This window comes from Schistocerca serialis, chromosome 1, assembly GCF_023864345.2.
Source record: "Schistocerca serialis cubense isolate TAMUIC-IGC-003099 chromosome 1, iqSchSeri2.2, whole genome shotgun sequence".
NCBI lineage: Eukaryota > Metazoa > Arthropoda > Insecta > Orthoptera > Acrididae > Schistocerca > Schistocerca serialis.
This window is the reverse complement of record NC_064638.1, coordinates 918,545,524-918,558,569: the sequence shown is the minus strand read 5'-3', so window position 1 is coordinate 918,558,569 and position 13,046 is coordinate 918,545,524. Positions and strand designations below refer to the sequence as shown.

The window sequence follows — 13,046 nt, the reverse complement described above, 5'->3', positions numbered from 1 at the left end:
GGGCTGCAAAGACAGGTTTTACATTTTTCCAGACAAATGTGTATGTTTTAATCTTAATTAGTCTTGTCATGTTTATAATTTACCTGACTTCCATGTGTAACTGGGTAACATCTTTTGATGCTAGTCAATCATCAGGATGAGCATTACTGCAAATGGTATTTGATTCTAAAGCATAATGTCAGGATGAAAAACACTAAATAACTTACTTTTCCTCTCTTAACAACATGTGGGCAGGGTGGGTTCTTCCTTGGCTTGGGTATGAGGCAGAATGAAACAGAATTTTTACATAAGATAACTTTTATTGAAAGACTTGTACAATGCTTTCCGTACTGGATTGTTCTGGCTGGGAGAGAGGCGGCTGTGTCGTTTGCAAAGCCTTTTGCTGCGTGAGCGGCGGCGTCTGATTACGCCTGGCGGTGTGTATCTTGTGTTGCCGTCTCACCCAGTTGACTGGAGACATGCATCGTGAGGTGGCCTGTTTAATTATTGAGAATGAAGTCGTGAATTGGATGGTGATACCTTGGATGTGGCATCCCAGTGTTTCTTTTCTCTAAGCGGCCGTGTGTGTTGTGCATCGGCCAGCGGAGCGGTGCGGCGTGGCGGGGTATGGCCAGTGTCCCGGACTTGAACAACGGACTCCAGCTTGCCAGTCTTCGGCTGTCAGATCTTCATCACCAGCTCACAGGTGACTGCTGATGTGAGGCCGTCTCCTTCCTGTCCTCACGAGTCACCCGGTTACATAAAAATCAGTCTTCAAATACCTTCTATCTTCTGTCTTCTGGTGGCGAGGCTGCTGCTTGCTATTCCATTACAGCAGTGGACTTGGTGCTTCTGTGTACAATGTAGTCTCTTCCTGCATGACAGTCTTCAGCACCGACTGAACTGTACTGGAACTGAACTCGAACCGAAACTGAACTGCAAACTACTGTCGGGCCCACTGCGTCTCATGTATTTATTTACTTCAGTTCACTGGAGGTGAATGACTTCACAGTCATTGCCTCTTCTGTCATGTTGAAAAGCTTCTCGAAGAATCTTCTTAACGTCGGTCATTGGCTCTTGGAATGTAGGCGAGGGCCTTTGATCACATGTGACAATTGAGAAACACGTGAGCTGGTTGTTGCCTCTTCTGTCACGTTGAAAAGCTTCTTGAAGAATCTTCTTAACATCAGTCATTGGCTCTTGGAATGTAGGCAAGGACCTTTGATCACATGTGACAATTGAGAAACACGTGAGCCGGTCGGGTGATGCCCTGACGGCTGAATCAACAGCTTCCGCTTATGTGGGGAGGGCGATGGCTTCTCCTGAATGTGCTGACTTGCAAGCGCTGGCCGTTGCTACTGCTGCTCTGCCCGCTGTTTGCCAGTGTGTAACTCTTCTAAACTAAACTAAGTTTTTAATTTATTTTATAATTTCTACTTCACTTCACATTGATTTCACTAATTTATTTACCTATCTTAAGTACCACTCAACACATGTAAGGGAGACCATTCTATGTTTTAAGGAAGTGGTGAAGTTTTTAGACCTTGTTTTTTATTTCAAACTGTCGTGGTTACCACACATGAAGGACCTGAGTGCATGGACCCAGAAAGCACTTAAGATATTAAAGTGTCTTAGCCACATGTCCTGGGGAGTGTACAAAGCATGCCTGCTCCAGTTTCATAGGGCATTTGTGAGATTGCAGCTACACTACGGGTGCACACTGTACAGTCCAGTAAGACATTCATACCTGAAGATCATTGGCACTGTCTCTCATGAGGAGATCGGGCTGGACATGGGTGCTTCCAGAACCAGACACATATTCAGTCTCTATGCTGAGGCTGGGGAACCTTCATTCACCATCTGTGTGTCAAGCATATAAATTCTTCACTGCTCTTAATTCACCAGCATAACATACTGTTCTTCAACCAGCTAAGGCATGGGTTTTCTTCAGTTATCCATGAGCAACAAGGCCATTTTGTATCCACATAAAGCATGCACAGAAGTCACTTAGTGCCAGGCAAGAGCAAATCCAAACTGACTGTCAGTCTGGTTACTTCAAAATATTGTATTGTATTGTAAAAGCTCAAAGAAATTTTAGATTTAGTGTATTACAGGAGAGGGTGCACTCCTGCATCTGTTTTTAATACAATATTTTATGACATTTTAAATGTGCACCACAAATGTACATCTGTATTCACAGAAGGGTCGAAACAGGGGGACTCTGTTGGTTGCTCTTTTGTTTCCTCTGATTGTACCCTGCAGATCTGATTGACTCAAGACTTCAATGTTTTTGGTCTGTAATCACACATTCATACATTACCTTGTGGGTCCTGTAGCAGATGAGATGTGTTATGGGTGCTGAATTTCTTGTCTGTTCTGACTCCCTGTCTAGCCTTCACTCTCTACAACATTTGTACCCTGCAGATAAAGAAATCCACAATATCCAGGATACTCTTCTCCACCTACAAAGGATGTGGAGGGAGTTGTCTTTTAGTTAGGTGCCAGGCCACATGGTTATTAAGGGAAATGAAATCACAGATGAAGCAGCCATTGACACATGTTGCAATACCCATATAGTTCATTGTAAAACCCCAACATGCTATCAGCTCACTGTTGAGGCACAGGGTCATGCAACAAGAAGAGTGGCTGGAAATGACAGACGATATACGACATCTGGCAAAGTGAACAACTCAGCCATGTTGTACATCCTTCCACACATGTAGACGGGATGTGAGGTCCTTCTCACTTGTCTTCTCCTAGGACACAGCCATAAGACACATACAGCTATTGCTCCTGGGATACTACCCTCTAATGTGTAGTGCTTGTGGCATACAGATCATGGTGTGCAACATTCTAGTAGACAGTTTTTTTATTTACAGACAGGTGGGCAGGAGCTCATTTGCCAAAAGATTTGCCCTATACTTCAACTGACACTCGCATGAATATAATATGACTTTTAAGGTTTTGTGAAATGCCTGACTTGTTCCCTAAAATTACAAGGAGAGTTTTTTAATGTGTAATTAAGGTGGCTGGCTCATCCACAATTTTTGTAAGTGATTGGCAGGTAGTTCCCTGTGTACTAATTGTAGCTTTTCTCTTACATTACTTGTTTTTTAACTTAACAACATTTCAATGATTTTACATTATTTTAAGGGATGTGAGGTAGTCTGCATGGATGATCATGAGTATGGTTGGGAGACTGACAGTGTAATTGTGTCAGGCTTGCTCTTACTTGTTTTATTACATTTTAGGCTTTTTAAACACATTCTTACTAATTTTCATATGACACACACACACACACACACATACACACACACACACACACAAAGATACACCAAATCAGCCTTGTTGACCATAGTATAAAAACTGACCATATTGTGGATTACATCAAAATCAAGATATTTAGGCAATATTCCTCCTCCTGGTGTGATTAAGGAGGCCATTAAAATTAGGATTGAAGATGATCTAATTAAAAAATATTACATAAATTGAAGGTGGAGGGTACAAAAAGGAAACGAAAAGGACTGAACTATTGATGACAGCAGCATTGGAATTTTGTGCATAATCAGTGGTGACAAGTGAAAATGTGTGCTGGACTGGGATTCAAACCTGGGGTCTCCTATTTACTGGGCAGTTGTGTTAACCACTGCACCATCTGGACACAGCGTGTATTGCAACTGCGTGGACAGTCTCGGCATGCCTCTCGGCCGACCTACAATTGTTCAGACTATCTCGGCATGCCTGTCGGCCGACCCACAACTGCGCGGACTATCTCGGCATGCTTCTTGGCTGAAACACATTCCCATTTAGCAACACATATCCACAGTCCCCATCCATGTCCTCCATGCTCTCTACTTTCAGGTTCCCACAGGAGGTTGAATGTGATTGTGCATCCATGATGAAGGTGATGGATTCATTGCCCATCAAGGTGAATCAATTGTATGAATGTGTAGTGTCTGTTCTTTCAGACATATTGGGCATGTCCAAAAGAATGGGCACCATGCATTCATATAATTAAAAAAGATAGTCCTGGGTGCTGCCACCCTGACCACCACTACTCACTATGGTGGTTGCACAAATAGTGGTAGGAGCAGGTTGGTGGAGGGTAATGGCAATTCATATGACAAGGGTGAAACAGCAGTCATGAGGGGCCACCTGAAAATGGAATGAGTCTCTTTGCTGAAATATTGTGGAGAATTTGTGATTCAGGTGGATGTCCAAGAATTCCACAAGTGAGAACTACACCATAAAATCATTGGACTTCATAGTGCTGCAGACCTTTTTCTGTTTTATGACAAACACAATTTAAACAGACTTTATATAGAAATTTATGGTGATAGCCTAACTGTTGGCAATGACAAGAAAGGAACTGCAGCTTTTCTGAAAACTTCACAACATGGATTTGATATAATAACAGGTACCTATAAAAAGAAAGCAGAATGGAGATGGAGTGATTATGATAAGTCAAGAAAAATTCAGGAATCAAGTACTGAAATTATTTAGAATGGTATAATTCAGTCCTGACAAAACTCTACCATCTGGTGAACAAGATGTATGAGACAGGCGAAATACCCTCAGACTTCAAGAAGACTATAATAATTCCAATCCCAAAGAAAGCAGGTGTTGACAGATGTGAAAATTACCGAACTATCAGTTTAATACATCACAGCTGCAAAATACTAATGCGAATTCTTTTCAGACAAATGGAAAAACTGGTAGAAGCCGACCTCGGCGAAGAAGTTTGGATTCCGCAGAAATGTTGGAACACGTGAGGCAACACTGAGCCTATGACTTATCTTAGAAAATAGATTAAGGAAAGGCAAACCTATGTTTATAGCATTTGTAGACTTAGAGAAAGCTTTTGACAATGTTGACTGGAATACTCTCTTTCAAATTCTAAAGGTGGCAGGGGTAAAATACAGGGAGCAAAAGGCTATTTACAATTTGTATAGAAACCATATGGCAGTTATAAGAGTCAAGAGGCATGAAAGGGAAGCAGTGGTTGGGAAGGGAGTGAGACAGGGTTGTAGCCTCTCCCCGATGTTATTCAATCTGTATATTGAGCAAGCTGTAAAGGAAACAAAACAAAAATCCGGAGTAGGTATTAAAATCCATGGAGAAGAAATAAAAACGTTGAGTTTCGCCGATGACATTGTAATTGTATCAAAGACAGCAAAGGATTTGGAAGAGCAGTTGAACGGAATAGACAGTGTCTTGAAAGGAGGATATAAGATGAACATCAACAAAAGCAAAACAAGGATAATGGAATGTAGTCGAATTAAGTTGGGTGATGCTGAGGGGATTAGATTAGGAAATGAGACACTTAAAGTAGTAAAGGAGTTTTGCTATTTGGGGAGCAAAATAACTGATGATGGTCGAAGTAAGGAGGATATAAAATGTAGACTGGAAATTGCAACGAAAGCGTTTCTGAGGAAGAGAAATTTGTTAACATCGAGTATAGACTTAAGTGTCAGGAAGTCGTTTCTGAAAGTATTTGTATGGAGTGTAGCCATGTATGGAAGTGAAACATGGACGATAAATAGTTTGGACAAGAAAAGAATAGAAGCTTTCGAAATGTGGTGCTACAGAAGAATGATGAAGATTAAATGGGTAGATCACATAACCAATGAGGAGGTATTGAATAGAATTGGAGAGAAGAGGAGTTTGTGGCACAACTTGACAAGAAGAAGGGATCGGTTGGTAGGACATGTTCTGAGGCATCAAGAGATCACCAATTTAGTATTGGAGGGCAGCGTGGAGGGTAAAAATCATAGAGGGAGACCAAGAGATGAATACACTAAGCAGATTCAGAAGGATGTAGGTTGCAGTAGGTACTGGGAGATGAAGAGGCTTGTGCAGGATAGAGTAGCATGGAGAGCTGCATCAAACCAGTCTCAGAACTGAAGACCACAACAGCAACAAAGCTCATAGCTATCTCAAAGAGCCATTTCAACAAATAATTGTTCTGAAGTAGGGTCATCTTAACGTGAATGATTTTGGTTTAACATGCTACATGCAGAGACTGTCAGACAGGAAGTCAAGCAGTAACTTTTTGTTTGTTTATTTGACTGATTTCTCCTTTTGGAGGAAATGTTGCAATAAAAGGAAAAATGTTTGAAGGCTCACTGTAAAGTGCTATTCCATGGAATTTTTGAAATATCCATAATTTTTGTAAAAAACTCTTTGCAATTCATTTTGTTACTGAATAGTTTATATCCTGTGTATAAACCATTCATAATTGAAACTCTGTTTGCCAGATTTTCAAATTTCGCAACACCATTTACAGCACATTTATACTTGTCATGTGGATTTATAATGAACATTGCTACTTGCCATGTACCTAACAGAACTCATCAATCCCTGAATGTAGAGATTTATAAAATTTATAGAAAAAGTTGCTAGTAAGGAATTTTTAAAAATTTTCTTATGAATTGGATGACTTCCTGATTTCTTCTGTTATGTTAGAAGGGGGTTGGTTGAGTATTTTCTCACCTGAGTACATATCCACTCTGACACTAGACAAATGGGCAAAGTCTGTTCTTTCAGACATGTCCGAAACAACAGATACCATCTTCATGTATATAGTTAAGGCTCACCGGCCATTTGACCATCTTCTGTGCTAATACACAAACAGTGCCTGAACTCTTACGGGAATCGGTAAATCCACGAGTAATGAGTGTAATGGGCAGGGGCATTACGAATATAGTGTGGGACCATAAGTTGGGAATGTGGGTCTCACGGGGGGAAGGGGGGGGGAGGTGCCAGAGATAAGCCCGTGCAGTCACAATATCCTCTGTGTCCTCACGGTGGCTCAGATGGATAGAGCGTCTGCCATGTAAGCAGGAGATCCCGGGTTCGAGCCACGGTCAGGGCACACATTTTCAACCATCCCCGTTGACGTATGTCAACACATGTATGCAGCTAAGGGTATTCATTTCTTTGTATTGCTTTAATTGTAACTAATTTTTGTGTCTTGTAAGGTACACAGTTGTACATTTCTGTACACTTGAAAGAACATCTCAATCTCTGAACCACCTGACAATATTATTAAGATCTGCATGGATGTTTATGCAGACATTTTCAGATTACACATAATTACCGATAATATAGTCATAAAAAAAATTAAAAAAAAGAGGTTACTGTGTACAATGTCTGTCAGTTAGTTGATATACAACTCAAACTGCAGGAGTCCTAATACACTTCCCTGGGGTATGCCTTAAGTTATTTGTGCTTATCTCAATGACCCTCGATTTGAGATAAAATGCTGTATCCTCCATACCTAAAAATTCTGAGCACAGTCACAAATTTAATGTTATACCTTGTAGGACCATGCTTGTGATAATAAACACTGATATGATACTATGTCCAGTGCTTTTGGTAGTCAAGGAATACAGCGTTTTCCTGAAAGTCTTGGTCAATGGGTTTCAGGATGTCAAGTGGAAAATCATGGATGGGGGTTTCATAGAAGATGTTTTTGAAGTACATGTTGATTTTTTGAAGTGCATGTTGATTTACATGGAATATATCAGTCTGTTAGAGAATGGAGCAAGTTACTAATTTTTGTTTCAGTAAGTAGTACTCCCAATTTTGTTGAAATTAAGTTTTGAATAGCATGAGCAAATCAGCAGTGCAGTTAAAAATTTGAGAGAAAAATAATATAGCTACTAAATGAAATTTTATTCTGTCCCTTAGAAAATCTGCAGTAGCAATAAGCACACTATTCATAACTTTTGTGCTCTTCAAAAGAAATTATTAATTGAGTTATGTATTGGCCATTTAGTAAAGAAAGCAAACATTTCTGGACAGGTGTTACTAAAAGAGTTTTCTCCATTTTGTTCATGGGAACCATTTTCTGATTTGTTATAGTTCAGTTTAAATTCATATTGCTGGAGATAGCTCTTTAAAAATAATGCCTTATATTGTTGGTCAACAATATATAAAACAAAGAATGAATGATAAGTTGGATGTACTTTGTTTCGCATCTTTGCCATAACCTCTTATTAACCTCTTTATTCCTTACTGTTTGAGTACACAAATTAAAAAAAAGTCAATAATTCACAGTTTAAGTATGTGTACTTTTTCATTAATTACTATCTGTTGAGTTGTATCTTAGCTATTCATTCTCATTGCTTCACATATTACTGTTCATATTCATATCTCCCTCATTTAAAGTTCTGCGCCATTAATCTTTCCTATTCACTTTTAGGAGGCATCAGCTCGACGACCAACTACAAGAAGAACTTCAAATAATGGACCCAAAGGAGGAGTACTAGCTGACCCCATTCCTGATGCAGATAAGGCTAAGGACATCAAAACACCACACATCAGTAAAGATCTTGAGTAAGCAGATTATATTATCTCAACACAAACTGTGCCATCTTGTCAACAAGACATCAGCATATACAAAACAGTATCCATTGAACAGGTGTCATCCATTCTAAGCCAAACACTTTGAGGAAAACCCTGTGTGGAAAAAAGTAAATTTAGTGAACATGCAAAGAGAAAATTAGCTCCATAGCAGGCAACAGTAACTGCTTTATCCAATGGTGGTCCCATGAAGGGGGTTTGAGAGTGGGTTTCTGAACAGAGGGAGACTTTATAGAAAGCTGCGTAGAAGTAGATTATGGAAAATGAAAACATTAATGGTGTCAGTGAGATATATAAAGTGATCAAAGCATGGTGACAACTGTATATTGTGAGAGGTAAAATAATTTTTTCTATACACACATCAGACTGAAGAAATAGTTAAGAAGCAAGATCTACAGGTGTCAGGGACTGATTTAAAGAATTAAAAAAAAATGCTGAATTAAAGAAAAGGACTGACAACATTCAATTATGACACTCAAGTCCATATATTTAAATTAGTGTAAACAAACAAAAATATCATTTGTAAGCAGTGATTTCATCAATTTTGGAATGGACTCTAGACAGAAAAGTTATTTTCTGAATGTTTTGTCTACCTTTAAAGTAAAAGCCATGGTACTGGCAGAGACATGTGTCACAAAATCAACTACTAATCACCCTGACCAAATCTGTACATATACAAGCATGAGTGTTACTAGAGAAATATTGAACACTGATTTTTGTTATCACACAGCTCACAATATCAGTTTCATAATGGCAAATGAGCAATGCTCAAAGATGTTTCACAATCACTGGTAGATGTCACAGAGATCAAAACTTTTTTCTTTCATTTTTTTGGGAGAACAGACTTTGAAAGATATTGATACATGTGGAAACACAAATGAGGGATATGATGCTTTTATTGATATTTTGTTTTGTTGTTGTTATTTGTTATTTCCCCAAAACAATTATAAAATAATCAAAACAAACATAAAAATAACAGGATAACAATAGGCAGATATCTTTATAAAATAAATGATGGAAACATGACACAAATCCATTAGCTTATATAACTGATCAAATTTTTATATATACAAGTATGTGCTCTACTGCAGAATTATTGAATACTGGATTTGGTGATCACACAGCTCAGAAAATCTGTCTCAAGAAGAAAATAAGCTACACTCAGACATGTGTTTCTCAACCAATACTGATTGTTGCAGTGACCAAATCATAAATTGTCTTGCATCGTTAATAGGAAAGAGTGACTTGGTAAAATACTTGTGCATGTGGAAAAAAATTGTATAAATATTTTTTCTTATTATTTTGCAAAGTGCTTTGTCTAAAAAAATGAGAAAATAATTACAACACATGCAAAAATAACTATATGTAAATATAGAACCAAATATCTTCACAAGGGAAATGATTTCCTCATGAAAAATACATACAATATAATTTTTTGGCTGGTATAACAAAATTATGCCTAAAACGAAAAAAAAACAAAAAAGATATTGTATAATTATGTAAGAACATAAGCAAAATGAAAGATATGTGAAATGTTGTAAGGAAAGAGACTAAAAAAGAAAAACAGGGAGAGCATCAGAACATTAAGCTTCTGTAAAACTCATGGGTAATATTTGATCCTAGGACACACACACACACACACACACACACACACACACACACACACACACACACACACACACACACACAGAGAGAGAGAGAGAGAGAGAGAGAGAGAGAGAGAGAGAGAGACTTAATATGGATTATGGAAACAGTGCATAGTAAATCTAAAACCCTTTTGTTACAGACAGTCCTTGTAATAGACCAATTATTAAGTCTGTTTTCATATCCAAATTCTTAGAAAAAAAAACTCAAATAAACATTCTCTTATGGATATATGCAATAGTTCGATGAAAGACTGTATATTTCCACAAAAATAAAACAAAAAGATGCCTCCATTCGAGAAATGATGGAGAACATATGTGTTAAAATATAAACTGAAACCCATATGAGATTCTTCCAAAGCAGTTGAAAAATATTTCGAAATTAGATGTACGAGTTTCATAGAAAAGTTTATTTCATTTCAAGAAACTAGCATGGCTTCCACCCAGAGTCTTCTTTTCTTGTTTTTAAGTGGCACTTTAACAGCAATAGATTAGAAAGAGCATATTGTGTCAATATGCCTTGACTTTCAAGAATCTTTTGAGGTTATAGTTTAATGTATCATGTATCCACTAGAGAATCTGAGGGGCTGATGGACTAGCATTACAGTGGATGAACATATACACTGAAGAACCAAAGAAACTGGTACACCTGCCTAATATCATGTAGGGCCTTTGGGAGCACACAGAAGTGCCACAACACAATGTGGCAGGGTCTCGACTAATGTCTGAGGTAGTTCGCAGGGAAATGACACCATGAATCCTGAAGGGCTGTCCATAAGCCCATAAGAGTAGGAGAGGGTGGAGGTCTCTTCTGCACAGCATGTCGCAAGGCATCCCAGATATACTCAACAATGTCATGTCTGGGGAGTCTGGTTGCCAGCAGAAGCATTTAAACCCAGAAGAGTGTTCCTGGAGATACTTTGTAGCAATTCTGGACGTGTATGGTGTTGCATTGTCCTGCATGAATTGGACAAGTCCACCGAAATACACAATGGGCATGAATGGATGCAGGTGACCAGACAGGGTGCTTATGTACATGTCACCTGTCAGAGTCCTATTTGGACTAATCAGTGGTCCCATATCACTCCCATGGCAGATGTCCCATGCCATTACAGAGCCTCCACCAGCTTGAACAGTCCCCTGTGACACTCAGGCTCCATGGATTCATGAGGTCGTCTCCATACCCGTACACATCCATCTGCTTGATACAATTTGAAATGAGACTTGTCCATCCAGGCAACATGCTTCCAGTCATCAACAGTCCCATGCCAGTGTAGATGGACCCAGTTGAGAAATAAAGGTTTGCGTTGTGCAATTATCAAGGGTACATGAGTACCATTCAATGATGTTTCGTTGAATGGTTTGTGGACTGACACTTGTTGACGACCTAGCATTGAAGTCTGCAGCAATTTGTGGAAGGGTTACACTTATGTCACACTGATCTATTGTCTTTAGTCAACGTTGGTCCCAGTATTGCAGTATCTTTTTCCAGCCACAGCGATGTCAGAGATTTGATGTACTGGATTCCTAATACTCATGATACACTCGTGTAATGGTCATAGGGAAAAATCCCCACTTCATCACTACTTTGGAGATACAGTGTCCCATCGCTCATACACTGGCTATAACACCACGTTCAAACTCGCTTAAATCTTGATCACCTGCTATTGTAGCAGCAGTAACTGAACTAACAACTGCCCCAGACATTGCCAACAACGGTGCCATATTCTGCCTGTTTACATATCTCTGTATTTGAAAACATGCATATATCAGTTTCTTTGGTGCTTCAGAATATATGCAGAATAGGAAACAGATATTTGAAATTATGTATGAAGATGAGAGTAATATATGCCCCTACTAACCTAAAGAACAAAATCTAAAATATTGCATCCAACAAGTCTCAGTTTTAGGGCCTATACTCTTTCTACTCTTATAAATGGCTTAGATACACCATATTTTGCCATAAAAACACTGCTCTCTATTAAAATTAAAACACAACGAAAGATAGCACCTGATCACCTTCCGTCTTTATGCTTGCAATGACCACAGGAGCATCACTATGCTATTTGCTCCGATGTCCTATTTTATTTACTTTGATGACTCCCTCTCATCATGGTTTGATTTTTGACAACAAATGTTGAGGTCACATTGGTTTGCTAATGTGACACTTTTCACCTGAGGATGCTATTTTAATGTACCGAAACCAGTTGTGACTACAAAGAAATTGCCAGTGACAGCTGTTTTGCGGTTCATTTTACTTCCATTCATTATGAAGTTTAGTGGCTGTGACTGCTTGCATTAGAAACTTCTATCCAATCATTTGACTATAAAAATGTGTAATCCACTTTGTGTCAATCTGACATATGTCACAGTCTTAATGGCTGATGATGTAGATTAAATTAGCTTATGTCACCAATGTACTGCTAAAAGAAAGTGTACCAAATATTTCCATAGCAAAGTTGAGAAGGGTAACATATTTTGAAAAGTCTAGGTGTATATCAATGAACATTGTACACAATATATACTTAACACAAGCAGAAGTAGTCCAGCAATATGGTTTGACATTATGTGGAATTTTATCCTCTAGAAAATGCAGTTTATTAGCACATCAGCGACTTGTAAGAGCCCTATAACATGTAACATCAGAAATCTCATGCGAACCTTTATACAGAAAACTGAAAGTTATTCCATTTCCTTCTGTATATACCCTGAAATTAGTTTTATTTGTAGGTAGTGGGGAGCAGGCATAGTAATTATGGTGATAAATTATCACTTGCAGTCCTGTTACTTACTATGAATGCTTTTATTCTTGTAATATATGCACAATGCATTTAGTATAGAGCACGTACTACAGAGAATTGATCTGCCTAAGATACAGTTGTTCTTGCTGTGGTAGGGCAGAGATATAATTGGGAGTAGAGCCAGTGGTTCTACTTCCCGACAGAGCGATCCCCCCCCCCTTCCCCCCCCCTCCCCTGGCCCCCTCCCCCCTTCCCTGCCAATAGGTGTGGAGCAGGGTGACTGGTGTACATCATGATGCATGGTCCTGCTTCCGAT

At 38.9% G+C, this 13,046-nt stretch overlaps 1 protein-coding gene across 1 annotated transcript in view; it reads left to right on the top strand.

Annotated features, from left to right (window-relative positions):
- The window catches only part of LOC126412303 (cGMP-dependent protein kinase, isozyme 1-like), a 339,254-nt gene that overhangs the window by 24,965 nt on the left and 301,243 nt on the right, over positions 1 to 13,046 (top strand). The window contains exon 2 of the mRNA XM_050081827.1: positions 8,186 to 8,319. Within this exon, the coding sequence (XP_049937784.1) occupies positions 8,186 to 8,319 (134 nt within the window). The remainder of the gene's footprint in view (positions 1 to 8,185; positions 8,320 to 13,046) is intronic.